This window comes from Rhinolophus sinicus, chromosome 3 (genome assembly GCF_057876585.1).
Source record: "Rhinolophus sinicus isolate RSI-liver-muscle chromosome 3, RSI-T2T, whole genome shotgun sequence".
Taxonomy (NCBI): Eukaryota; Metazoa; Chordata; class Mammalia; order Chiroptera; family Rhinolophidae; genus Rhinolophus; species Rhinolophus sinicus.
This window is the reverse complement of record NC_142503.1, coordinates 87,827,078-87,853,235: the sequence shown is the minus strand read 5'-3', so window position 1 is coordinate 87,853,235 and position 26,158 is coordinate 87,827,078. Positions and strand designations below refer to the sequence as shown.

At 37.2% G+C, this 26,158-nt stretch overlaps 1 protein-coding gene across 2 annotated transcripts in view; it reads right to left on the bottom strand.

Annotated features, from left to right (window-relative positions):
* MEGF10 (multiple EGF like domains 10) overlaps positions 1–26,158 on the bottom strand; it is a 155,006-nt gene that overhangs the window by 64,252 nt on the left and 64,596 nt on the right. For both annotated transcript variants that reach the window (XM_074328540.2, XM_074328539.2), the window contains exon 5: positions 15,932–16,024. In XM_074328540.2, coding sequence (XP_074184641.1) covers positions 15,932–16,024 — 93 coding nt within the window. The remainder of the gene's footprint in view (positions 1–15,931; positions 16,025–26,158) is intronic.

Here is a 26,158-nt window from a genome sequence, read left to right as displayed (position 1 = left end):
TTCTAAGCTCAGCCCAGAAACCTCTGTCCTTCAGATACATTTCTCAGACCCAATCTGAGATGGTCTCTGAAAATGGCATTACATACAGAGGGTGCCAAAAGAATGTATACACATTTTCAGAAAGGAAACAACTGTATTAAAACTGTAATACAATGAATGACGCTACTATTCATTTGATTAACGCCATCTTTTGAGTGAATGTCATACTCCACATTGCTACCATAATTCAATTCAATTTTGAAAAGTCATACATAGATAACATCTCTTAAAACATGAACATTTTTTTGGCACCCTTGGTATATTCCATGACTCCCACTCATATCTCTTGAATGAAACTGAATTTCATAGGTGTTAAGACTCACTGACACCCTTTCTTGATCTTAGCAGTGGTCAACAGAAGGTTTCATACAACTAGTCACCTGGTTGACAATGATGGTTAGAAGCATTCTGATTTCAGGGATATCAAACTGTGAAAAGCTGTGCCTCATGAGTCACAAAGTAAGATAATAGTGATGAGAGTGATGATAAGCTCTCCCTTTTCATGAAAACCAACACTCTGAGGCATTACTATGGGATAGCAGATTATCACTAATCTCTCCATTTTAGAGATTAGTCTGGAAAACTGTATCCAAAGCCCTTTATTCATAAATTCCTCTTTGGGAATTTTTCCAAAATAAATAAATGTATGTGTAATGACAATGACAATTCATAATAGTTAACTAATTAATAATACTTAGAGCACGCCAATAGCCACTGTTCTAAGCACTAAAAATAGATGAACTCTCACAGTAGCCCTCTGAAGTATTGCTATCTTTATTTTACAGATGCAGAAACCATGATCCAGGTTACATGCTTAAAGTTACTCAGATAGTAAGCAGTGAAGCACAAGACCTCTTGTCTTCAGAGTCTGCATTCTAAACCACTACATTTTACTCCCCGCAAAGCTATAAGGGTGTTTATCCCAGCACTGTTTATAATAACAAAAAAATTGAAAACCTAATTTTCTAGTAATAGAGGACTGATGGAAATAATTTTGGTATAATCATAATGGAATACTATGCATCGATTAAAAGTAGTATTATAGAAGAATATTTAATGAACTTCAAAGATATTAGCAATATCATAATTGTAAAAAATAGGTTAAAAAAACGATATGTACCATGTGATCCAATTTTAGCAATCTATTTGAATGAGCCAGATAAAATTGTCATTAATTAAGGTCAAAAATGGCCAAATACCAGCAATTATATATGGTTGAACCTAATATCTGGGGAAGGAGGGAAAAGAGAGAGAATGAGAAAGAAAGAGATAGAGAGACAGATATTGAAAAGCTCTACAGTCAAATGGTACCATTGAGTACCTTTGGATCTTAAGAGTATATGTGATTTTTCTTTTATTCATTTGGATTAATTACGTTTTCTAAATATTATACAATGAACATGTATTCTTTTGTCACTAAGAGAAAGGCACAAAACTGTGTTTTAAATGGTTTGATCTGCTGAGCATTTATGTTGGACCAGGTTCTGTGCTCTGTGCTTTACGTACCTCTTTCCAGTTCTCACAGCAATTACAACAAGGTGGCGGTAATTATCACATTTAACACCCAAAGGATATTTAGGATGGGAACATTTAAGTAGAACACATGACTAGTAATTGGTGGGTGTCATCAGTATTCAAATCCAAGACTTTCTGCACACAAGAGTCCAAGCACTTTTCAGGAGACCATTCTGCTCCTGAACTAGTGAAATTATACATTTTGGTTAACCATAATATCCCACAATTATCTTTTTTGTCTAATATGATCTATTAAAACAGAGCAGTAAATGATCAGACCTTTCACGAGAAAGCTTTTGGGGTCAGCCAATGACTCAGTATTTAGGGGTAGTGAAAATAGGAAATTACCTCAGTAGTGAGAACATAGGGTCTTTCTTAAAAAGGAAATAAATTAAGGAGATGGTCAGATCTGAAGAGCTTTTGTAAGTGGATAATGATTCTATACAAACCAAATAGCCAGAAAGCTCACTGTGAAAATAGTATTGATGTCATTAGTTTTCAGAGTACATGGACCTGAAAACTAGGCCCACATATTATCTGCACATTGTTGGCGCTCAAGATATATTTGGGGGAATGAATGAAAGTGACTGTGAATTCAGGGCACTATAACTAACTTTCACAAGCAGACAAACATGTAAAACCATCATAACAATTCTAGGTACATTCTCATCTCCTAACCCACTTCAAATCCTCAGTCCAATTTTCCATGCAAAGGATGGGGAGAGAGAGAAGGGGTTCTGAGACAGTATGAGTTTCAAACATGAGTCAGCTTTCAGCACCTATTTTATTTAAACCTCACAACAACACCCAATGAGGTAGGTATAATTATTCCAAATTTCACATGCCAAATGGTCTCAGATGATAATTTGTTCAAAGTCACTTAATGCTCAAGGGGCAAAAGCAAGGGTTGAACCCCAACCTACCAAGGTCTCCAAAGCTGTGACCTTCCCCCTCACCATACAGACCATCCTGAGTGAGTGACGCTCATCAATTACAAAACTGATATCTGTGCACATTAACTGCTTCTGCCTGCTTTCCAAAAAGTGTTCCTTTAGGTCTTGTAGGACAAAATCTCACAGATGTTTGAGAAATAATACTTGTTTGCCTAAAACGACAGTTCCCAGGTTTCAAAGTGTTAGTAGCAGGTTCAGAAAAATGTTTCTGATAAGGGATGTCCCAACATGTCTGCAGCCACACATGGTATTAACAGAAATAAGGCATTAGGAAACATCTTTGAAGAAATGGAAGAGTTTAGTAAGTCTCTTGTCTTTGCGTAGATAAAGAGTAAGAAAAGGAACACAGACGTAGACAGAAATGCCAACAGAGATGCTCCAGAGGAAAGAACAAGGACATGTTAATACACAGTTTCATTCAAATGACTCCATTAAAAAAAAAAAAGTAGGGGGAAGGGAAAGGATGACATCATTTTTCCCTTTGAGAAAGGAGTGATGTAGTAATGTTTACCATCAAGTTCACCTTGTTACGAAATTCATCAATCACCATCTGGTTCAAGGAGGGAGTATAATGATTTAGCGTTAGACAGACCTGGACTCCAGCCGAGCCACCACTGCTGCATAGCCATGGAACCTTGAGCAAGTCCCCGACCTTTGCTGTACTTAATTTTCTTTTTGTAAAACAGGGATGGTGGAACGTACTAATTACACAAAAAGTACTTGTTGTTATGTGTGACACAGCACAGATCTAGTCGCAGCAGTAATTTTATTCCATGGTACGCACATTGGAATAGCTACCCAGGAAAAAGAACACTCTAGAAAAACATCCTCCCACTGTATATGACACTGGAATAACAGGCCTGTTGTTGGTTTGTATTATTTGTTTGTCTTACATGAGTCATTCATGCCAAAAAGGACAACTTGGTTCTCACAATGCGAGTTTGAAAAACAAATTGCTCAGTAACTCCATGAAACAAAAACAAGCCCTGGGATCACCCTTTCATCCCTTTTTATAAAAGCCAATTGGAAAAAGCTCAGGCCTTCAATGAAACCTAGCGTTACCTTACATTCTATTCTTAATTGCCAATTAAAAACTGGATTTAGAAATTTCTCACTTGTGTCTAGAGGTATAGGCTGGTACATGGGGCCCAGAAATGTAAAAGGAGAAACTTGGAAACAAATACATGAACTTCTTAGTAATCCTTCCCTTAGCATAAAAAAAAAAAAAAAGAAAAAAGAAATAAAGAAAAGATGGGCATAAATAAAATCTGGAGAATCTGGCCATATTAGTAGGCACCAATCCCAATGACTTAATTTTGCCTCAGGTTATCTATGCCCACAAGACCACAGAGCAGCCTTGAAACACATGTTGAAGAATAAGATGCTTTTTTAAAGCAATTGGTTCTGAATCACGGAGAACAACAAAAGTACCCAATTCTGTGTTCTTGTATTAGGTCTAAACAAACCCTAGATGAACTGAGCAGTTCAGTTTTCACTTGTTGTTTGTTGGTTTATTTTGTCTTGGTTAAATACCACTGGGATCTAAGAAGTCAAACTGTAGAACTATACAAGGTTTAAGGACTTTGTGGATACATCTCTACCACATACAGCAGGAAAATGTATTGAACCTTGGAAGTCAAGTTTCTCATAGGGAAAGTGATGTCAGCTTATAATACATAACTACCCTCACCGGGGTTGCTGTTTGAAGTAACTAAGACTGGAAGTGTCCTTGACATACAAATGTCAAGTGTCTGTTCAGATATATCAGTCAGCTATACTGACTTGAAAGTATATTTTTACATGGAGTCTTGCCGTTATGTTCTCCAGTGACTTTAGACATAGGAAAGTTTGTGTCTATGAGAGAAATTAATAGGGAAGAAAATTCAGCCCTTCATATTTTAATATATAGACAAAGCACACATAAGTCACTTTCAAGCAAATAACTTTACAGAGTGAGTGTCTTTTAGGAGAGACCCAAATAATTTTCTGCTGCCTCAAAGGATAAAAAAACATGGTTCTTCCTGCAACATACACCCTTTCTTCCTAAGCCTTGGTTCCCTCGGGGTCTTTTATCTCCCTGTGATTTTGTTGCCTATGCTTCAGACTAACAAGGCTATGGTGTATAATTCCCTTTGTTAACATAGAAGAAAAGACCCTCATTCAAAATATCAAGTGCTTTAGAAAGAAAACAACTTTGTAAAGCTTCTCCATCCATGAAGAAGAACAATAAAAATGTATTTTCCAGGTCCTCTGAAAGCACTAAAACCTCACGTCCTTCACATGTCAAAAAACCTGCTGGAAAGCTGACAGAGTGCCAACTCACTGTGGACAGCCACCCCAGTGCTGTTTATATTAATATTATTCCGTGCCTGAGAGAGGACCTTGATTGTTCTGTCAAAACTGTTCTCTAAGTGAATTTTCAAAGCGACATTGTCATTTTATAACTTCAGTGTATGCTTATATCAAATTACGAACCTGCAAAAAGGGCGTGAAATGTTTATTCTTTAATGTGTCCAAATATAAATGTTGATGTCTGTCTATCAGAGTGTATTGATGACCTTACTCACAGTGCAGGAAAACCTCAAGGATATAAACTGTAGGCTGTGACTAAGTAAGGGATTTGAGGGGGATTACATTTATTCGCCGAAGTCAAAAGAAAAATAAACTGAGGAGCCATAATGGGATGTCTTGCTTTATATAAAGTCTTGCCATATTTTTGTTCTTTTGCTCATTTATTCCTTCATTAAAAGTGCATTAAGCATCTTCTATGGCTAAGTTCTGTATGTTACAGCATTGACTACTTGCTCCTGCCTAAGACATAGCCTATAGCTAAGATAGCCTTATAAATTGAAAGCGACTGGCCCACAGTGAGATTTATCACAAAAGAATGTACTCAGTGTTGCACTGTACAGGATGCTTGAAGAATACACAGGACCTTTGGGTACCGCACCTTTGGGCCGAGGAGAAAAGGGATAATAGATGTCTTCCAGAGGAGGTGGGGCTTGAGGTGAGCATTAAAGGATAAGTAGTAAGGACCATCCCTGAGCAAGTACTTAGCATCTTCATTCTGGATGTGAGAGGCCAAAGGGCTGAGGTCTTAAATAATCTGTTTAAAATCCCACAATGAGAAAACTGCTCCTCAAACCCTCAATGCCAACTGGATGGTCTGAAAAACGTATTATCGTTTTCTTGAGGGAAAAAAATTAACTACAGAAGACTACAAGTAATACTACAGCAAAGGTCCATGAGTCCACACTTAGAATTTACTGTTATGAACATTGCATCACATTTGCTTCATTATTTAACACAAGAAATAAAACATTACAGATAAAGTCCCCTTGGTCTCTTTTCTGCCTGGTTCTCAGTTCTTTCCCTACTCCTTCCCCACAGATAACCACTATCATGATTTTAATGTGTATCCTTCTAGTTTGTGTGTAGAAACATATTGTATTATTTGTTTTATGTAAAACGTATGTATCAGTGTGTAACTTGCCCTTTTCACCCAATATTATGATATTGAGACCTACTAATATTGATACATCTGCTAATAAAGTATAATACTACATAACGGATTTATAGAAATGAATGGCTGTATAGCATTCTACTGCGTTAATAGCCTCCCCCAAATTTATCTTTTATCATATTCATGGCCATTTTTAGTTTTTATTCCCAAATTTTCACTATTACAAAGATGCAAAGAATATATGGTACATGTATGCAAGGGGTTCTTTAAGGCATATAGACAAATTGTTAAAAAGTAGAAATAAAATTACTGGATTGTATGGTGTTCACAAATGAAAATTTTACTCTAGAGACAGCCAAATTTCTCTCTAAAGTTACTCTATCAATTTATTCTCATGAGAGAGGTGTATGGAAACTTCCTTTCACATCTTTGTCAACACTTGATATTGTCAGACTTCTAAACTTTTGCTAATCTGAGGGTGAAAATGACATTTTGTTTCTTTGTTATGCATTTCACTGGTTTTTGCAAAGAATCATATTCTGATAGGCTTATTAGCCAATGAGGTTTTCTTGCCTCTGAATTACTTTATTGTATCCTTCACCTATTGTAAAATTGATAGTTTTTTTCTCTTATTCATTTGTGGGAATGCTTTATATATTCTACATGCTAATCATTTGTTTTATATATTGCAAAAATCTTTTCCCAGTCTCTTGCTTCTCTTTTAACTTTGCTTATGGTATCTTCTGTCTTAAGTAAGTTTTTAACTATGATAAGGTCTAATTATTCTAAACAACTAATTTACAGCATGGGTAAATCTGATTTATGTAATACTAATTTTACAACACAAGGTTCTTTTTTTTAGTGGCTGCTTTTCTTTAATGTATGAACAAAAATTCGCACTTATAACTAATATCAAGTTCAAATCAATTTCATTAAAATTTAAACTTTCTTTGGAAGTTACTTCTACTACTCATGTGGAACAGTAGTGAGTAGTAAAACCATTAGGTTTTCACAGAATTTTTAGATGATACCATTCATTTATGGTCTAAGAGTGAGGGTCTTATAATCTCTACTATTTATTGGAATAGTCTTCATAGTGTTACTACTTTTTAACCTGTATTAGTTTAATACATGTCAAACATGATTAATGTGCTCCAGCACACAGATGCAAATGTTCAAACTTTAAAATGTCAGCTAGGTTTTTAATGAGTTAAAAGATATTTGGACCAAAGAAGGAAAAACCGTGATTTTTTTTTTTTTTTTTTTTTTTTTGCACTGAGGAAATTTTCAAATATTTAAAAAAATTCTTTGACACAACCACAAACAATAAGAAACCACACACAGTCATGAAAGATGTGTGTGTGTCACGTTCTGCTGTGTTGGCTCTGACTCCTGATAACCCTGTGAATGAGGGATGCCCAAAATGTCCTGTCCTCACAGCCCTGTTCAGCTCCGGTAGACTCAGCCTACGGCTTCTATTAATCCACTGCGTATTGGGCTTCCTCTTTTCCTGCTGCCTTCCATTTTTCACAGCATTATTGTCTTTTCCAAAGAACCCTGCTTTCCCATGATGTGCCCGAAGTTGGATATCTTCAGTTTTGTCTCCAGTGATATTTATGACTTAGTTTGCTCTAAAATCACATATTAATCTTTCTGGTACTCCACGGTATCCATAAAGCTCTCTTCCAACATAGTATTTCAAATGAATCGGACTATAAACTAAACCAAAGCACTTAATTTCAGGCAATTATTATAACAACATAACCCCAGAAGATGAGATGTACATATTTCTACAAAAATCAGGCGTTAGCCTACCCCATTTTACAGGTAAGGTAACAAGTGAGGCTACAGGACCACCTGATACATACACTATCTTTATTTCACTCTAAGCAGAACGGCCAGGGAGCACATTATTGCTGTCGGAAAATAGTTGCTATGTGATTTGAAATAACTGGCGGCCTAAATTTCTTTGCTTAATTTCTTACTGTTCACACACCATGTTGGTACAAATTAACAGCTAAGCTCTATATTGTCATACAAAATTTCCACCTTGAGAAGTAATGTGAGTGTTTAGATGGCAGATGGTTAAGCATTCTCCACTCAAATGAAGGCTGACTTTCAAAACCTTTCTTAGTCTTGGGGCCACCATTTCAGAAGTCACAACCCCATGTGAATGATAGTTTTGATGCTTATACTACAACCTTTCCTCTTTTGAGGGTGAGGAGCTCCCACATCCACATCTTCCTGAGTTCATCCAGTGCCTCTTGCCTGGCTTCTACACTTTCATTACAGGTGCCAGTTTACAGGCAAGGAATCTTCGGCTAAGTTATCAAGGATGAATGAACTTACATGGCACATAGACAAGGTGAATGCTGATGCCACAGGAGCCTGAGCCCCTGAACGCCACTGAAGGAAAGACTTTAGGCCACGTCCTTTCTCTACGAGACCTTTTACCGCTTTCTCTTAACTTCTCCTGATAGTTTGCTTATCTATTTCTATATGTGCTTCCAGTTCTTCTATTAAACTGAAAGGACTTCGAAAGAAGTGGCAGAGTCTTACTCATCTCTTGTATCTCATTTTTTATATGCATGACTGCTCCTGGAACATTTATGCCTTCATTCCGGCCTTCCGCAAATATTTACTGAGCACCTTTGTGTGTACCCAGCACTGTGTTGGACATGAGGTGAATAAATTAGCTAAACAGCAGTGAATAAACAGACAAAAATCCATGTTTTCATGGGGCTTACACGCTGGAGGGGAAGAAATAAATAAATACATACATACATACATACATACATAAATTTAAATAGTGCCATAAAAAAGTTAACAGGGAAATGTGGTAGAGAGTAATGGGGGAACACTATACATAGAGGGCAGGAAAAGCCTCTCATGTTGGGAGCACTTAGACTGAAACCAACTTGACCTAAAGAAGATCAATGTAAAGATCATGTAAAGATCCAGGGAGATGAGTCTTCCAGGCAGAGGAAATATCAAATGCAAAGGCAGCAAGAAAACTATTGGGTTCCAAGAAAGGAAGGCAGAGGCTGAGCGGTGAGATACCCAGAGCAGCAGTGGGATGACCAGAGTTCAGGGAGGTAGGGTGGGACACATCCAACAGGGATTGGTGGCTCAAGGTCAGGGCTTTCGAGTTTATTCTAACTATAAAGGGAAATACAGGGGAGTTTTGAGGAGGGGGACAGCTTGCTCTGAAATGCATTTTTACAGGTTGCTCTGGTCACACTAGAGAGAACTGATTTCAGTGGGGTCTGAGGAGATGCACCAGCAAGGAGACTATGGTGATCACCAATTAAAAGAGGATGGTGGCTTGGATTTGTGTGGCAGCGGTAGAGATAGTGAGAAAAGGTTACTTTTGTTATATGTTGAGGTTGAATCAAGATGAACTGATAAACGGATGTGGAGGGATATTACACAAAGCAAACAAAAAAGGTTACGAAAACAATAACAACAACAAAATCAGTAAATGATGTGGAATGGAGTTAAATAACATGACAGCCCAGCCTTGTCTTTAGAGCTACAGCATGTGACTTCATTAGCATGAGTAACACAAATGTCATGTCTCAGTACGCCAGAAGGAATATAAACCAGACACAAATTCATCTGGTAAGGACAGACATCCATGCTCAGAGGTTGGGAGTAACACACACACACACACACACACTGTACCAGGGCTGTGTGGGGAGTCTCCTGGCAAGTGACCGGGAACAGAAAGAGGCTCCTGCTGGCCTGCAGGATGAAATGAGATGTCCACAGACAGCCGCCCCACCCATTGCCCAGTTCAAAGACTGGAGTGATACGAAGTCTGGGGGAAGCCAAGTTTGTCACGCAAGAATATGCAAGTGAGTACTGCGGCATTATCACGCTGCCAGGCACAGTGCTGAGCACTAAACAGGTATTATGTCATTTAATCCTCACTAGCACATGAAGTAGATACTCTTATCCTTATTTTAAGCATCAGGAAAGTGGGACTCCGAAACAGCACAGCAAGGAAAGCAACGAGGACTACTGCGGTTCTACTCCAACATGGGGTTGGGGTGGGAGGTGGAGGAGGCTCTCTGCCCCTCCAGAGAGTAACCAGGAATGACCCAGATTTGAGATTCCTTCAGAAAGGCAAAACCAGCAGTTTCTATTTGTAACCGCTATCAAAATACTGGGGCAAGTCCATCAGGGAAATTACTTCTGGGCAGTTGTGATGAGCCATTCCGAGCTCAGTCCTTCTCACCCATCATCCGTGTCCTGCCAGGGAACCCCAGCCACCTACCCCAGCTTATTCTTGCTGCTGCATCAACCTGATTGCCAAAGTAATTCTGACAGAGCCATGGGTACGTGAATGGCTTGCACAGAGGACAAGGCTCTGAGTGACTTCTCTCCCCAGACAACATCGATCCAACTATTGTGTCCAGTCAATAGACCTTTACAACAAGCCTTTCTGGGGAATAAGTCAGCTTTTTGTGCCTTACAATTTCTGGCTTGTATTATCCTTCAAATGGATTCCCTGACTCGAATATCCTACAGGCAAAGTCTTATTACTTACTCCGTGCTACACAGCGTGTGAGCTTTAATATAAAAGGTTTTCAGTGCTCCTAACGTGGTCTCTGAAAATGTTTCAGCTAGTCTTGCCTCCAAGGCATATTTTCACTACTTCCAAGTACGTTTAGAAAGAAATGCTATTGGTGACTAAATAAACCCCAGTTTGGATTTTCTAAACTAAAATTAATTTCCACTGGTGCCTCTCTCTCGTCCTAACGTCAAAAGCCTCGGGAACGGGCGTTTGAAAATTATTTGTGGGCTGCTGGTTGATTTAGGGCTTCCCCATGTGTTTTTGGATATGCCCTATCGCCAGAGGAGAAATAAATTTCTCTACAGACGTTTAGAAAATCATAACTAGGATTAGATAGGTTGAGAGAACAGATGTGTTCTTGCTACTCTTACAAAAGGTTTAAAGGGTTTGCCACACAAAAAAAGGTCTCAGGGATTGCATATATGTGTTTGTTAGAGTAAAGCACTCATCGAATCACAGGCTTGGAAGGGATTGTAAATACAATCTGGCCCAACATTCTTAATATTACAAATGAGTCCAACCAAATTGGTGTCATTTTAAATTCATCATCTCTAATGTCAGTGTGCCCTCAACATCTCCCAGGAAATTTATTTTAATATTTGTCTGCTGTCGTCACCTTCGGCTTCCTGCTCTCACTGCCCTCAGTGTCCCTGGTCGCTTTCGCTAAATCTCCTTTCCAACTTCAGGAGGCACCATACCCTTGGGGTTGAGTTACTGGCTCTGAATGAGGTGAGAGTCTGTCTCCGCCATTTACTAGACTTAGGCAAGACATTTAATTTTTCTGCGTTGCCATTCCCTGATCTGTAAGATAAGAAGAATTGTAACCATCTCACTGTCTGTTGTGAGCATTAAATGTCATTCTCGTAAAGCCCTTACAATGATGCTTGGCACATACTAAGTGCTCACTTTTAAAGGAGAACTACTGCTGTCATCATCATCAACATGACCCAGCTTCTACTTCCCTTAGTATCAGCTGGTTATCTCTCCTCCCACTTTGCCAAGAGAAGAAAGGTCATCAAACATGAACTCCCTTGGATTCTCTTTCCCATGGCCCACGAGCACCCCGATTCCAGAAGCCTGCTGACATCCTTGCCAGCCACTCTTTCCTCTGCATTCTGTTGGGAATGCAAAGTAGTTCTTCCTGCTCGTCAGTTCTGGGGATCCATGCCACCCCCCAACTATCTTCTCAGGAGCCTTGTTCCCTCAGTTAAATGATCCTCTCTCTCAACTGAGTCTCCAGCCTCTCCTTCTTTTCTTTCACCACCCTTCAGCCTCCAAGTCTTTTTTCACCTTAAAATACAAGCAAAAGCAAATAAACACAAAACTTTCTCTTAAACCTACATTTGTCTTTTACTAACTCCCTCTTGGCTCCTTCTCGTTGACTTCTCAGCTACGTTTCTGGAATAGTCTGTATTTTATCATCTTCTTTTCATTACGCCGCACCCCATAGCAACACATTAGGCCCTTCTTGTCCACCCAGAAAACCTCTCGCTACTTCACCAACCTCCATTTTTAGCTTCCTCAATCCACCTCTTCTATTGGGCTATTCTCTTTCCCAGGATAGGACAGTCACACTGCTGTCTACTTTTCTCAAAGGATGAGCTTTGTCCTACGTGTGCTTCCTCATCCCTAGTACCCAACGCAATGTTGTGCACACAGTAATTACTCAGTGAAAGTTTGCATCATGAACACCTGAGTGGTCTTCTCAGAATCATACAGTACATTCCATCTAATTAAATGAAACAAACATCTACTGTGCTTCAACCACAGGCCAGGCCCAATGGAGGCTAAAGAGATTAACAACACACAGCCCCTGCCCTCCCGGAGTTGTTTGTCATCCATTGAGGGAGGAAGAGGAATAGAGAGTTGATGACCAGACAGAGAACTTGATGGGTGGAAGGGGGAAAACAGAGAGAGAGAGAGAGAGAGAGAGAGAGAGAGAGAGAGAGAGAGAGAGAGAGGAAGGAGGAGAGATGGAGGTAAATTAGATTAATGTCATATAGGGTAGGGTATAAATTAGGATGCCAATAAAAATAAAATATGTGTGTGTTTTTAAAAAAAATTAATTCAATTTAGAAAGAAGCAATATGTCTGAGTCTGGTCAAATAAACCATGATTTCACTCCAGGGGAACAAACTTTGTGCAGTTAGTTCTCTGACACCCCTGGTTTTTTATACAGAGAATATATTGAGACCCAGGAACACTAACTATATATCACATATAGGAATCCTTCCTTCCACTGACAAGGTAAACAGATTAAATCTCCAAGGGAAGCCTTTGTAAACCTGTACATGTGAAAGTTTCTGTTAATTCCTTAATCTCCCATGGATATTCCAAAGGAAAGAAGCTACAGAGAGAGAAGTCTGTGCAACAGTTATCAATTTATTGCCATCTGGTCATTTTAGGCTCTTATTATAAATAAAAGGAGTTACTCTTCTGGCTGGAATAATTGATCCTGATGTTTAAGGAGAAACTGGGTTGGGGGTAGGCTAGACTTAGTGACTTGCTTTCCAAAGAACAGAGTAGGGAAAGGGAAAAAGTAACTTTTTGTGGAGAAACTTGGCAAACACTACATACACATCAGCATGTGATGAAGGTTAACCAAGTGAGGACATCATTATGACATCACATGAATGTCATGATACCCCTGATATGATGTAATGAGAAGGGGACTTCAACTCTGTGGTATTCTTTTCAAAATCATAACCCTAGTCTCATCATGAGAAGAACACCAGCCAAACAGAGACTGGGGGACATTCTACAGGACACCTGGCCAGTTCTCCTTGAGACTGTCAATGTCATGAAAAACAATGACTGCAAAATTGTCACAGACCAGACAAGACAGGGGAGACATGACAATGGAATGCAGTGTGGTGCCCTGGATTGGATCCTGGAACAGAAAGAAGACATTAATAGAAAAGCTGATGAAATCCAAATTAAAGTTTGGAGTTTATTTCATAGCAATGTACTAATGTCCATTTCTCAGTATGGCAAACTACTGGTACGATGTTAGCAAGGGGAAAAACTGGATGTGGGTATATGGGAATGCTCTACTATCTTTGCAACTTTTCTATAAATCTAAAATTGTTTCAGAATAAAAGCTTTTTTTCCTTGAAAAAACAATTATTGTGGTTTCTTTCTCCTGATTGGACCCTGCCTGATACAAAGAACTAGTCTGATTACCAAAGCAATAATTTTATGGATCTAACTTATATCATCAAATATATGGATAAAACTAACCTGGAAAGAGGGGATATAGAAATTGAATCCTTGAAAATCAGGCCATTCTAACTCGGCTACTCAGTAGATTTCTAGAGCAAGCATTTTATTTCAAGAATTATCTAGCCAATAGTAACTAAATTATACAACTCCTAACGAGAGATAGTGGAGTAACTACCACAGACAAAACCCAGGTAACGAGACCCAGTGCTGGAACTCAAAACAGCATTTTCTGATGTGCTTCAAAAAAGTGTCAGAAAGGTTTTTCTCAGAACATCTTTGAAAACTTCAGATATCTGAACATATTTATTTATGCTTTTGTTCATCATAAGTAAGCCAAAACATGAGTTATAGAGAATAAACTAGAAGTTGCCTCAATACCATCTTCTAGAGTTGAAAGAACATGTTTTCTCAGGATTCTAGAGGCTTCATTCAAAACTCCACAAACTCTAAAACTAAGAAGCTTATATTTTTCTAGATCTAAGGCTTAAACTTCAAAATAAAGCAACAGTTTATTTTCTAGAAGATCTAAATAAATTCTAGAGAGACTGAAACCCATGTAGGCTGTTCTTTTGTTTACCCAAACACTCTTGTGTCTGATCTCTTAGCTCAAGATAGGCTGCAGTTCTTCTGAGACAAAGTATGAATACAACTGAAATTACTCCACAGCTTTCGTGCCCTTGGAAATAGTAACAAATCTCACTTTTCAAATGACGACTACATCCACTCTTCTCTTTCCCACCAGTTTATATAATAATGTATTTTTTTCCCCCTCAAAATGTGTAGGCACAACTGATTTTTAAGCTGGAAAAGTTAATGAAAGCCACATCGCATTTGCGGTCAGTCGGCCAGAAAAATGGACAGCAGCCAAATCCCACATCCCAAATCTTTTGCCTCAACAGCATGTGAACAAAATGACCGCTCTCCTCTCAATCTCCAACAGAAGCAAAACAAAACGCTGCAAGACATTTACCCATTGGAATTGGAAGCCTCTCAGAGGCAGAAAGACTCTCTCTCTCTCTCTCTCTCTCTCTCTCTCTAAGATACAATAAAAAGACTCTTTCACACAGGATGTTCTGTACGCAGACAGTGCAGTACTACCCCTGGAGATGCTGTTTTAGGGACAGTCAAGAGATCACAACTCTAAAACAAGTAGTTCTAACCAGATAAAGAGTCATCTCCTGATTCCAAAAGTAAGGAAGTAAAAATTCTTAAAGCCAGCTTATCTAATGGCTTGAAGTCCTTTTGGACTAGTTTCAGAATATTATTTTGCAGCGATGAGGACAAATTTGTGCTATCCTGAAAGTCAGCTAATTTTTAAAACTATTATTTCCTTTCTCTAAACATAATGGTTCATGCATTATAATTTAGTTGTACTTTGATTCCCTCCCACATTTCTCAAGGCAAAAAAAGAAGTATAAGGGAACAGAAAGTATACGCAATTACACTCGCTACAAGTGAGCCAGAAAACTTAAGTTTCAACTGTGAAATTTAGAAAAGTAATTGTATTTATTACATTACATTACATCATTTAATACTCACAGTAAAGAATACGAGATTTTAAGTGCAACCTGCTTATAGTCCAAAATATAATTATTTTAGAATTATAATTCTAACATAACAGACAGATTACATACTATATTATGTTTAATTTCATACCAAACTGTTCATGAATTTTCATTTATTACCAATGTTTGTCTTGAAAGTTATCTCAGTGAGTATTCATTATTTGCATCTCACAATGCAGAGATAACTATGCTAAGCATTGAAAATATCAATTTTACTTCTGAGTTAAAACCAACAGGTGGTAAATTTTAATCACCAAGACAGTATCATAGGCAAATCAAAAAGTTAAAACACAAGTTAGAATACAATAGCGGTGTTACCACAACTGCTCTACTCTGGAAAATGCATTTGTATTTACAGAAGTATCAGCATCAGATTACTGGAATCTCCTTTCCAAGTATATTTCTTTATACTCAGGTAGAAAAGCAGTTCTGTATATGATACATTCACAGATTTAAAAGAAACTGTTAAGGATATGGGTCTGGAATCCACAGCATAGGGATGAAAAGGGAAACCCATGGCTCACGGTAGTCTGCAGACAAGGAGGCCCATACAGCACAAACATCCCCAGATAGACAACAGCAGCTGGAAACTTACCACTCGAGCAGTTGGTCCCCCCCCAGCCAGGCTCACACTGACAGGTGTTTGGAGCAATGCAGCGGCCATGGACACATTTGTCAGCACAGTGGGCTGTCAGGGAGAAAATCAATCAAATAAGGAGAGTTGGCACGAGAAAAAAACCCCAACAACACAGCTGTTTCACATCCCAGTCTCAAGTATCACTTAAAAACAACACGCATGCTTGATAATTTTCTTCAATCCATTCCTCGACCCTCTTACAGACTGTGGTGTAACCAAACAATTCCTCTTCTTATTTTGATATCTCCAAATAAATTCCTTCATTTCTACTATTTAATTCGACTTCATGCTGAATTAGGAAAGAAGTTTCAAGGAAAATTGCCTAATCCACTTTAAAAAAATTATCAGGGACTACCAAATATATCCTCTTTGTTTCGGGAGAAGCCTGTGCGGATGTGAATGCAGAAACAAACCACAAAGCAAAATATCAGAAGTCAGGGCCGACTGAGCAGACTGAGAGGTATATCCCCTTTACATAACAGCTTCACTAGAAACAACAGTCAAATTTCTTTGTGCACATGTTATTCACAACTATGACATGGCAGAATTAGATGCCCTTTTTCTATTTGAGGAGAATATATACAAAATGTTACTCAGGCATCTAAGAGTAAATCTCAATTCCTCTTTCATTAGTAAATATCTTAGGTGTGACCCAACCCATAGAGGTGAGGGGTATCTTTGCCAACATGACTGGATTGGGTAATCTGCTGATTTCTAAATCAAATTTCAGTGGGCTGAAAGAAAGGGATCTCAAAAATATGCGGTGCTGAGCATTAATTTTGACCTTAGTGCCACTTACATTAATTAAACATTTTTAAAAATACCTGGATATATGAGTAGTTGTGAGAACAACTTGGAAGAGTTTTGGTTAAGGTAGTCCAAAAATTTATATAAAGATGGGTTAAGATATACTATGCTTCAGAGCTAAGTTTTGTTAATTCATGTCTTATCACAAAAGCAAAACAGGTCAATTGTCCAAATATAAAAAAACAGTAAGCAAAATAAATCTCATCCCCAGTTCTACCGACTAGTAACATTTTTGTGTATGTAGAACCATCAGGAATTTTTTTTCCTATATATTTTTCTCCTCAAGGAAAAAACAAAACAAAACATAATCATAATATTTTTCAATTTGCCTTCCTACTTAAAATAATAGGAAAATCTTTCCATGTCATTAACTATTTTTATGTGATTTATACATTGGTGTGTGTATATACATTATATTTATTGCTGGACCGAAAATGATAATCACTTCTAAATTCTTTGTCAAAAAAAATTAGACATGAAGAGAAAAGGGAAGAGAAAGCAAAAGCAAAAGGCAGAAAGAAAAACAAACGGAAATGAGACCTGTTTGAGTGTAGTGTTTGGAGTAATAGCTTTGGGGAGAGAGAGACAGAGGAGAGTGAGAGAGAGAGAGACAGAGACCTTGAAAACCAAACTAAGATTTCAGGACTTTATTCTGAGAATTAGGTGGGAATACATTAATGAAAAATACAAATTTATTACAAAAACCAAAAGGTAGAGGACACCATAACAAAATAGACCATAAATTTCAGGAAATGCAATCTCATTTCCATCATCAGAATCATTCTTTAGCACCCAGGCATTTTGGTGAGGGGTGCAGGCTAGATGAGCTTGGGACATTGGTCCAGAGTAGAGATTTCGATACCACAGTTTGAAGGAGATGGTTAGGAACACCTTGTTTGATTCAGACTATTACATATCTAATTGCAATTAAGAGCAAAATATGCCTCTAACATATGAACACACTAGTCCTACAACATGTTGACATGCTGCCAGGTTAAGTCAGTACGTACCAACCTCAGGGTTCAGTGTCTCCTGCCACGACTGTGCAAGTGTTTGATATTATAGATGTGCCGTTCATTTATAAGCTCATAGCTCTGTACTGTTCACCCTTTAAAATATAGATATGCGCACACAAGCCTGCAAACTACCACAACTGGAGTATGCAAAGATAAATTAAATGACACAGAAGGCTCAGGTCTAATGTTGTGCAGTTCTGTATCGCACAATGTTATATGGTAGAATATGCACACAGGACACTCCCACCTTACAGACAGTGGTGATGCCCACTGTAAATATGTAAAAATGAAAGTGCTTTTTCTCAATTGTCTTATGTACTGATGACATCTCTGTTTACAACATATTGTTAGTAATCAGTCTTCAGATCCCAATTTATCAATTTCTCCTCCTTCAACATACTAAAACTATTTAAAATATGGTTTGTATGTCTCCAGAAGTTTTAAAAATCAGATACTATTTGCGTTAAATATGAAACAAGAGTTTTCTGATATTGTGTATTTAAAAGAAAACACAGAAATTGAATATGGTGGTTGATGAAAAAAAGTGTCACCCATATCCTCGAATGTCAAATTCTATGTTTATTTAAAAGAGTTTTATTCTCACCAATCAATTTTATACTAAGGAAATGTTATAAATGTTAACTTGTACTTTTATATTAATAAACCACTGCTTTAGAAGACAGACAGATGGCCTTGACAGAAAAAAATGCTTGACATCATTAATCATGAGGGAAACACAAATCAAAGCCACAATGAGATATCACCTCGCACCTGTTCAAATGGTTATCATCAAAAAGAAGTAATTGTTGGTGAGGATGTAGAGAAAAGGGAACCCTTGTGCACTGCTGGTGGGAAAGTACATTGGTGCAGTCACTATGGAAAACAGTTTGGAGTTTCCTCAAAAGATTAAAACTAGAACTACTGTATGACCCAGCAACTCCACTTCAGGTATTCACCTGAAGAAAACAAGAACGCTAATTTGAAAAGATATATGCACCCCTATGTTCACTGTAGCATTATTTATAACAGGCAAGATATGGAAATAACCTAAGGGTCCATCAATGGGTGACTATGACTGAATAAAGAAATTGTGATATATATACACAATGAAATATTATTCAGCCATAAAAAAGAATGAAATGTCATTAGTGACAAGATAGATATAGGTCTGAAGGACATTATGCTAAGTGAAATAAGTCAGGCAGAAAAAGACAAATATCATATGATTTCTCTTATATGTAGACTCTTAAAAGAGCAAACCCAAGTTCACGATACAGAGAACAGATTTGTGGTTGCCAGAGGTGGGGGTAGAAGGATAGGACATATGGGTATAAACATTTTATTTTTAGTTTAAATAAATTGAATAAAATGCCACTATTTTGTTTTTATATCTCGTGCATTATATAAGTTTTCTTCTGACAAAAGAATCAATTCTACCATTTAAAAATTTGAAAATATCTGGGTTCCCAGGACACTGGATTGGATCAGAGCCACCTAGGGTTTCATATCTACCTGGGAGTGGGTGACAATGAAAGGATTTTGGGGGTGTTCTATATGTAGGTCTCAATTTGTTTCTCTCCTTTCTTCTGTATCTTTTCATTTTTTTCACTCCTTATGTTCCTTTTACATGCTTTTACCACTCATCTTTCTCTCCCCCAAAACTATGTCTTTAATATTCATAGTTACCATAGAGGCTGCATATTAAACTTTGGCTTTAGCTGTAGTTGTGTTGGCTCTTAACCCCGGAGTGACCCCAAATGATTTCCACTGTACCCACCTGAATCAACTAGGAAGAAAGGTAAGATGGAGCAGGCAAGCCTAGCACCTTTCCTCCAATATCAAAATGGGTAAAGAAATGCATATGTTAAACATGCATCCAAGAGGATTAAGAATCAGAATTGCATATTCTTGGGTTCCAATCAATTGTTTTTTTTGTTGCTCTTGTTTTGTTAATTCCAAAAAAAAAAGATATTAAGTAAATTTCTAAGTGTAAAATTTAGAGGAGCTATCCTTCAGAATGCTTTGAGATTGCTGAATAATCAATACAGATGCTCTCTCTCTCACGGTTGATTCCTGATGTTATAAACTTTGTGTTTTATGAAATGAACATCAAGAACTTCAGTCAATTATAATAGATTCAAAAAGAATCCTATGATGGTAATTTTAAGCTCTAGGTTATTTTTATGAAAATTTTGAACTAACTAACATTTGGCCAAAGTTGGAGGAAAAATGTGAATAAACACCAGAAAACAAATTTGTCTATAAGTTAATTAGGAATTAGAAGAGGGAATTCTGCTTTCCTAATGATTTTTTCTTAATTAAAGCTAAAGGCAATGGAATTACCTCTGAGTATTGAAGCCTAAAGTGAAATAGTGATCTAAATCATGGGAAATATTGTTGGCATGGATTCTAAAAGGAAAGAACACTAAATTCTATTGCCATGGTGCAGAATCTATACACAGCATTAGACTCTGTCATATAACAGCCATCTCTGCTCCATGGCCTTATCCCACCAGCTCTGTACTTTCCACTTTAGCAATAGCCTTCACCAATTACCGGTAAGACGACCAGGAGCAAAGAAAAGGAGCCAAGAGAAGAGAACAGAATAAGCTGTAAAATTCTCTTAGTTCTCTGATGTCTCAACTCACCAAGTGGCAGGAAAACTATGGCATACGAGGTCTGACAAGTTCACGAACTCAGAAAAAGTTCTACACACACCTCATTGCTGAATATCACTATGGTCACCATCAAAGTAATCCCCCTGGGAAGCTATGCACTGATGCCAGCACCTAGTCCACCCTTCAAAGCAATTTTGAAACTTTTTCTAGAATGGCCATCAGAGCTGTCGTCATATTACCCTTGATGTCCCGAATGTCATCAAAATGGCTTCCTTTCAATATTTCCTTTATCTTCAGGTAAAGAAAGCAGTCATTGGGGGGCAGGGCAGGTGAGTAGGGAGGGTGTTCCAATATAGTTATTTATTTACTGGCTAAAAACTCCCTCACAGACAGAGCCGTGTGAGCTGGTGCATTGTCGTGATGCAAGAGCCATGAATTGTTGGTGAAAAGTTCAGGTCGTTTTCATCTTTTTCATGCAGCCTTTTCAGCACTTCCAAATAGTAACCTTGGTTAACTGTTTGTCCAGTTGGTACAAATTCATAATGAATAATCCCTCTGATATCAAAAAAGGTTAGCAACATCATTGCTACAAGTTAGCAAACTTAATTGTCAGACCTTATACGTGCTGATGACATAAACTCTCTGTCTAGGATCAGCTGAGCTAGATCCCCACCTCAGCCCCCGTCTTTCCTCTTTAAGCTTCAGATGCCACCTACTGTAGAGCTTCCATGACTAAAACTCTACGTGAGAAACCCAGGAAGGCTAAAGACATGAATTTGACCTGCAGAAAATCCCAAAGTGAACTAGAAAAGAAAAAAGGAACAGAGCTTCTCCTTAGCAAATGTTTAACAGCTTAGATTTCAAGGACAGATGCAAAAGACCCCTCATAAGTGTGGCTCTCACAGCAATGACAACAGTCATTTTATTTCCTGCTCATGTCCTTTCTTCTTATTTTTAAAATGGCAGTTTAAACCAGGAAAAGCTAGCAAAGATGATATGTCCACTATGATTTATTTCTCACATCTCTCTTTAAGAAAAGTTTTCAGTAGACTCTTTTAGAGACCAGATGTAAGCTGAATATACAAAACAATAAGTACACTGCTGTAGACACATCAAGTTCCAAGGAGCAGCCAAAGCATCTTTGCCCTCAAGAGCTAGACAGCAAGAGACACTGATGAGAAGAGTATTCCCTTTTTTTGAAGTGAAAGCTCTGGACAGCCTGTCTGCCTAATGAACAGGTGAGGACTGACATGATGACCCTGGAATCTTTTCTAATTATGTTCCTCTGTCAGCCTTAGTTCCTAAATCCATTTAAATCCCATTACCAGTGCCATGGACCTCATTCCTTTCACTTGAAAACACTTGGCTTTAATACTAAGAGCTACTAACTATACTCAATAGTTTTCTCTTCTGCCACGTACATTTCCCTTCTGACTTATACCTAGTATGGGAAAAAGGTGAAAATAGGAGTGAGCAGACAAAAGATTCCTTTATAAATCAATTCTATCTCTCTCTAAACACAGTACCTACTGTTGTCCTAAAGGATATAATATAATCAATTCATTTAAATTAAGTTGAAAAAATGTTTCTATGAGTAAAGCATCTCCTGAAAATAACTGTTCAATAGAAACACAAACCTTCCAACTAATCCATCTTCCCTCAGAATTTCCTTTTGTTCTGCTCTTACAAATAAAGAGCATAAGTCACAAATCTTGTTTTTGCTCATTTATTCTGAGTTGCTATTAAGGAACATAGATTTTTAGAGTTAAAGGTATCTCTACTGAATATCACCCCCACATTTTTCAGACAAGGAAACTGAAACTTGAAAAATGGAATGATTTTCCCAATACTTATAGCTGGTGTCAGAGGCAAAAGTAGGATTCAACCCTGGTGCCTGACTCCCAGTAGAACAAAACTTATGATGAGTTTTAATGGGAGGGGGCAGGGTAAAAAGGGTGGTAAAGGTTGTATTGGGTCAGAAACTAGGGCAGGTGTACTAGATGGTTAGGAGTTAGAAGTTAGAAGATTCAAATGAGGAAGAGAGAGAACGCTAAGGGTGGACTTCCAAGATAAACTTTATCCACTCCATACTTTTGTTTGATGCCAATTATATGCAAAGCTTTTACAAAATCTAATTGCTACTACAGTGTTCAAGTACGGACAGGAATAATTTTGTTTTCATGTTGCCAAACATTACATTGCAGCCTACCCTATTGTGTTTGTTTATAAAAGGGAAGGGAATTCTCTTTTCCTTCAATTTAATATTCACTGAAATAGCAGACACATTGCTAGGCACTACTGTGATACAAAGATGGTAAATCGGGAACTCTTAGTCCACAGAGGAAGTAGCATAGGGGCCCCTCAAACCCAATAAACACAGAGCAAAATGCAGGGGTAATAACAGAGGTAATAACAGGGTAATAACAACACACTATGAGAGCACGTTTAAGGATTCCATTTACATGAAATGTCTATAAAGGCCAATCTACAGACACAGAAAGGGTATTAGTGGTTGTCCAGGGCTGGAAGGGATTAGGGGTAAATGTGGGGTGATGGCTAATGGTACAGGGTTTTTTTTGAGGTGATGGAATATTCTAAAATTGTGTGATCTTCGCACAACTCTGTGAATAGATAAACAACCACTGAATTGTACACTTTAAATGGTTGAAATGTATGGTATATGTATTATACCCCAATAAAGCTGTCTTAAAAAATATATAGTAGATTTTTTTAAGTTGCTGAAAGAAAGCAATTAATTCCAACTGGAGTGAGATCAAGGTGGGTCTCATGAAAGAGAAAAGCTCTGAACTGAAAAACTGGACACCTTTGTCATAAAGTTGCAGGAAAGAGTGGCCAACAACAGCTGCCTCATACTCCATTCTCCGTCCATCCCATCCCCAAAATTGCATAACCCACTGCTTGGGGTCAGAAGCTCTTGTCCCATAGCCACCTGTGGTTCATATATGACACCTGCATAAATGGCTGATCAGTCATAGAAGGTGAAAGAACACTGGGAGCCTACAAATTTACACTTAGTAAATGTAATAGAAAGAAAATCCAGATCTAAAGTTCCTGTCGCTCCACTCTTCATAGGGCTTTCGTGACTCTTAAGGATAAGTACTAAGAGCAATTACTAGCAGTGTCTTCGGCAAATATCACTAATTGTATAAAAAATGTGTATTCTTCCCTCCACCCTTATTAACAGAATCCAACTTTCACCAAGGACAATAATGTGACCAGCAATAAATTACATTTTCCAGCCCTCTTTCTGGATTGAAGTGTCCACGTGGAAAACAGTGTAAGAGGACAGAGTTAATTGGTAAGTGACATTTCTCTTCTCTTTCTCCTTCCTGATGCCTGGTGTGTGGACAAAATGACTGAATCTGCAAATACTATCAGGCGATCTGAGGGAAGGGCGCAGAGAATCATAGGACACTTTGCTCTGAATCCCTTGCATGGATTAATGAATGCCATATACCACCCACTTCTCATTACATAAAGATAATAAACCCCAAGTGTGTATATGTTTATGTTTTACAGATATCTATTGCAGCTAAACATGATTCCTAACACACTTCCTCTTTGGAAGACATCAGGTCCTAAATTAAAAAAAATAAAAAAATAAAAATTAAAAAAATAAAAAATAAATATATATATATATATATATCCATAATAGCAGAAAATTGTGATCTCAAAAAATGCCAAAAAAGCATTTGGCAAAATCCAACATCCATTCCTGATAAAAATTCTCTACAACCTAGAACTGAAAAGGAGCTTCCTTACCCTGATGAAGGGCAAATATGAAAAACCTACTACAAATACTATACCCAATAGTATAAAAGAATGAATGCTTTCCCCCTAAGATTAGGAACAAGACAAGGATGTCTACTCCTATAATTTCTATCCAGTATTGTACTGGAGGTTCTAGCAAGAGTAATAAGGCAAGAAAAAAGAAATAAAAAACATCCAGATTGGGAATGAAGAAGTAAAACTGCCTTTACAAATTGTATAAATATATGCATGTATATGGTATGATGCGATCTACAAAAAAAAAGTGAGAGTTTAACAAAGTTTTTTATAAAAACCAATATAAATTTTTGATTATAGTTCTATATACTAGCAATGAACAATCAGAAATTGAACACTTTAAAGCCATTTAAAGCCATCAAAAATATGAAATACTAAGGGATAGATCTAACCAAAAAGGTGAAAGATGTATACACTAAGAACTAAGAACATTGCTGAGAGAAATTAAAAAACTGAATAAAACTGTCAACCAATTTGACCTACTTATAGAATACTCCACCCAGCAACAGGAGGATATACATATTCTCTCTAGAGAGATAAACTTTGCTAATGAATCAGATGACTCCGTATTGTTAAGATATCAATTTCCCCCCCAACAGATCTATGGATTCAATACAATACCAATCAAAACCCCAGCAGCTTTTTTTGGTAGAAATTGATAAGCTGATTTTAAAATTTATATATAAATGCAAAATACATACAATAGCCAAAACAACTTTGAAAAAGAAATACAAAGTTGGAGGACCAATGTCACTTCGTTTAAAGACTAATAAAGCTATAGTAATCAAGAAAGTGTGATATTGCCATACATATAGACAAAAAGGTTAATGAAACATAGTAGAGTTTCCAGAAATAAATCTATAAATAAATTGACAATTATCTTTTGACAGAGACACAAAGGCAATTCAGTGAAGAATTGGATATCCACATGTCAGTAAATAAATGTAGATATATAATCTCATACCATATACAAAAAATTAACTCAAAATGAATCATAGACTTAAATGTAAAACCTAAAAAGTATAAAGCCTCTAGAAGAAAACACAGGAGAAAAACCTTTCGACTTTGAATTTGGAAAAGATTTCTTAGATCCTCACCAAAAACATAGTCTGTGAAAGAACAAATTAATAAATCTGTCCATCAAAATTAAAAATTTCTGCTCTTCAAAAAACACTAAGAGAATGAAAAGATAAGTAACAGAATGGAAGAAATATTTTCAAAAAATATTACCTGATCAAGAACTCGTATCCAAAATATGTAAAGAACACTAAATTGAAAAGTAGAAGAAGAAGAAGCTCAATTACAAATAAAGAAACGGGCAAAAAATTTGAACACTTCACCGAAAAAGATGTACTAATGGCAAATAAGCTCATGAAAAGATGTTCAATGACATCAGTCACCAGAGGAGTGCAAACTAAAACTATAATAAGATAATACTACATATCTATTCAAATGACTGAAATTAAAAAGACTGACTGTATCATGTGTATGATCTGAAATATGTGCATAGAATTAAAATGGACAACTACTTTGAAAATGTTTGGCAGTTTCCAAAAAACATTCATGGATATTTGGATTGTTTCCAGTTTGGATATTACAAAAAAGCATCTCTAAACACTTGTGTACATGTACCAAATAATTTAGTCATTCTAATCCTAGTTATTACATGAGAGAAATAAAAGCGTTTGTCCATACAAAGACTTGTACAGGAGTTGTTAAAGCAGCTTTATTTGTAATTGCCAAAAACTGGAAAAAACCCAAATGTCTATAAACACATAAAAGGATAAATAAATTGTGCTATATTCATACAATAGAATACTACTTAGCAATGAAAAAGGAATGAACTAATGATCCAGACAAAATGGATGAATCATAAAATGATTATTCTGAATGAAAGAGATCAGACATAAAAGAGAACATACTGTATGATTCTATTT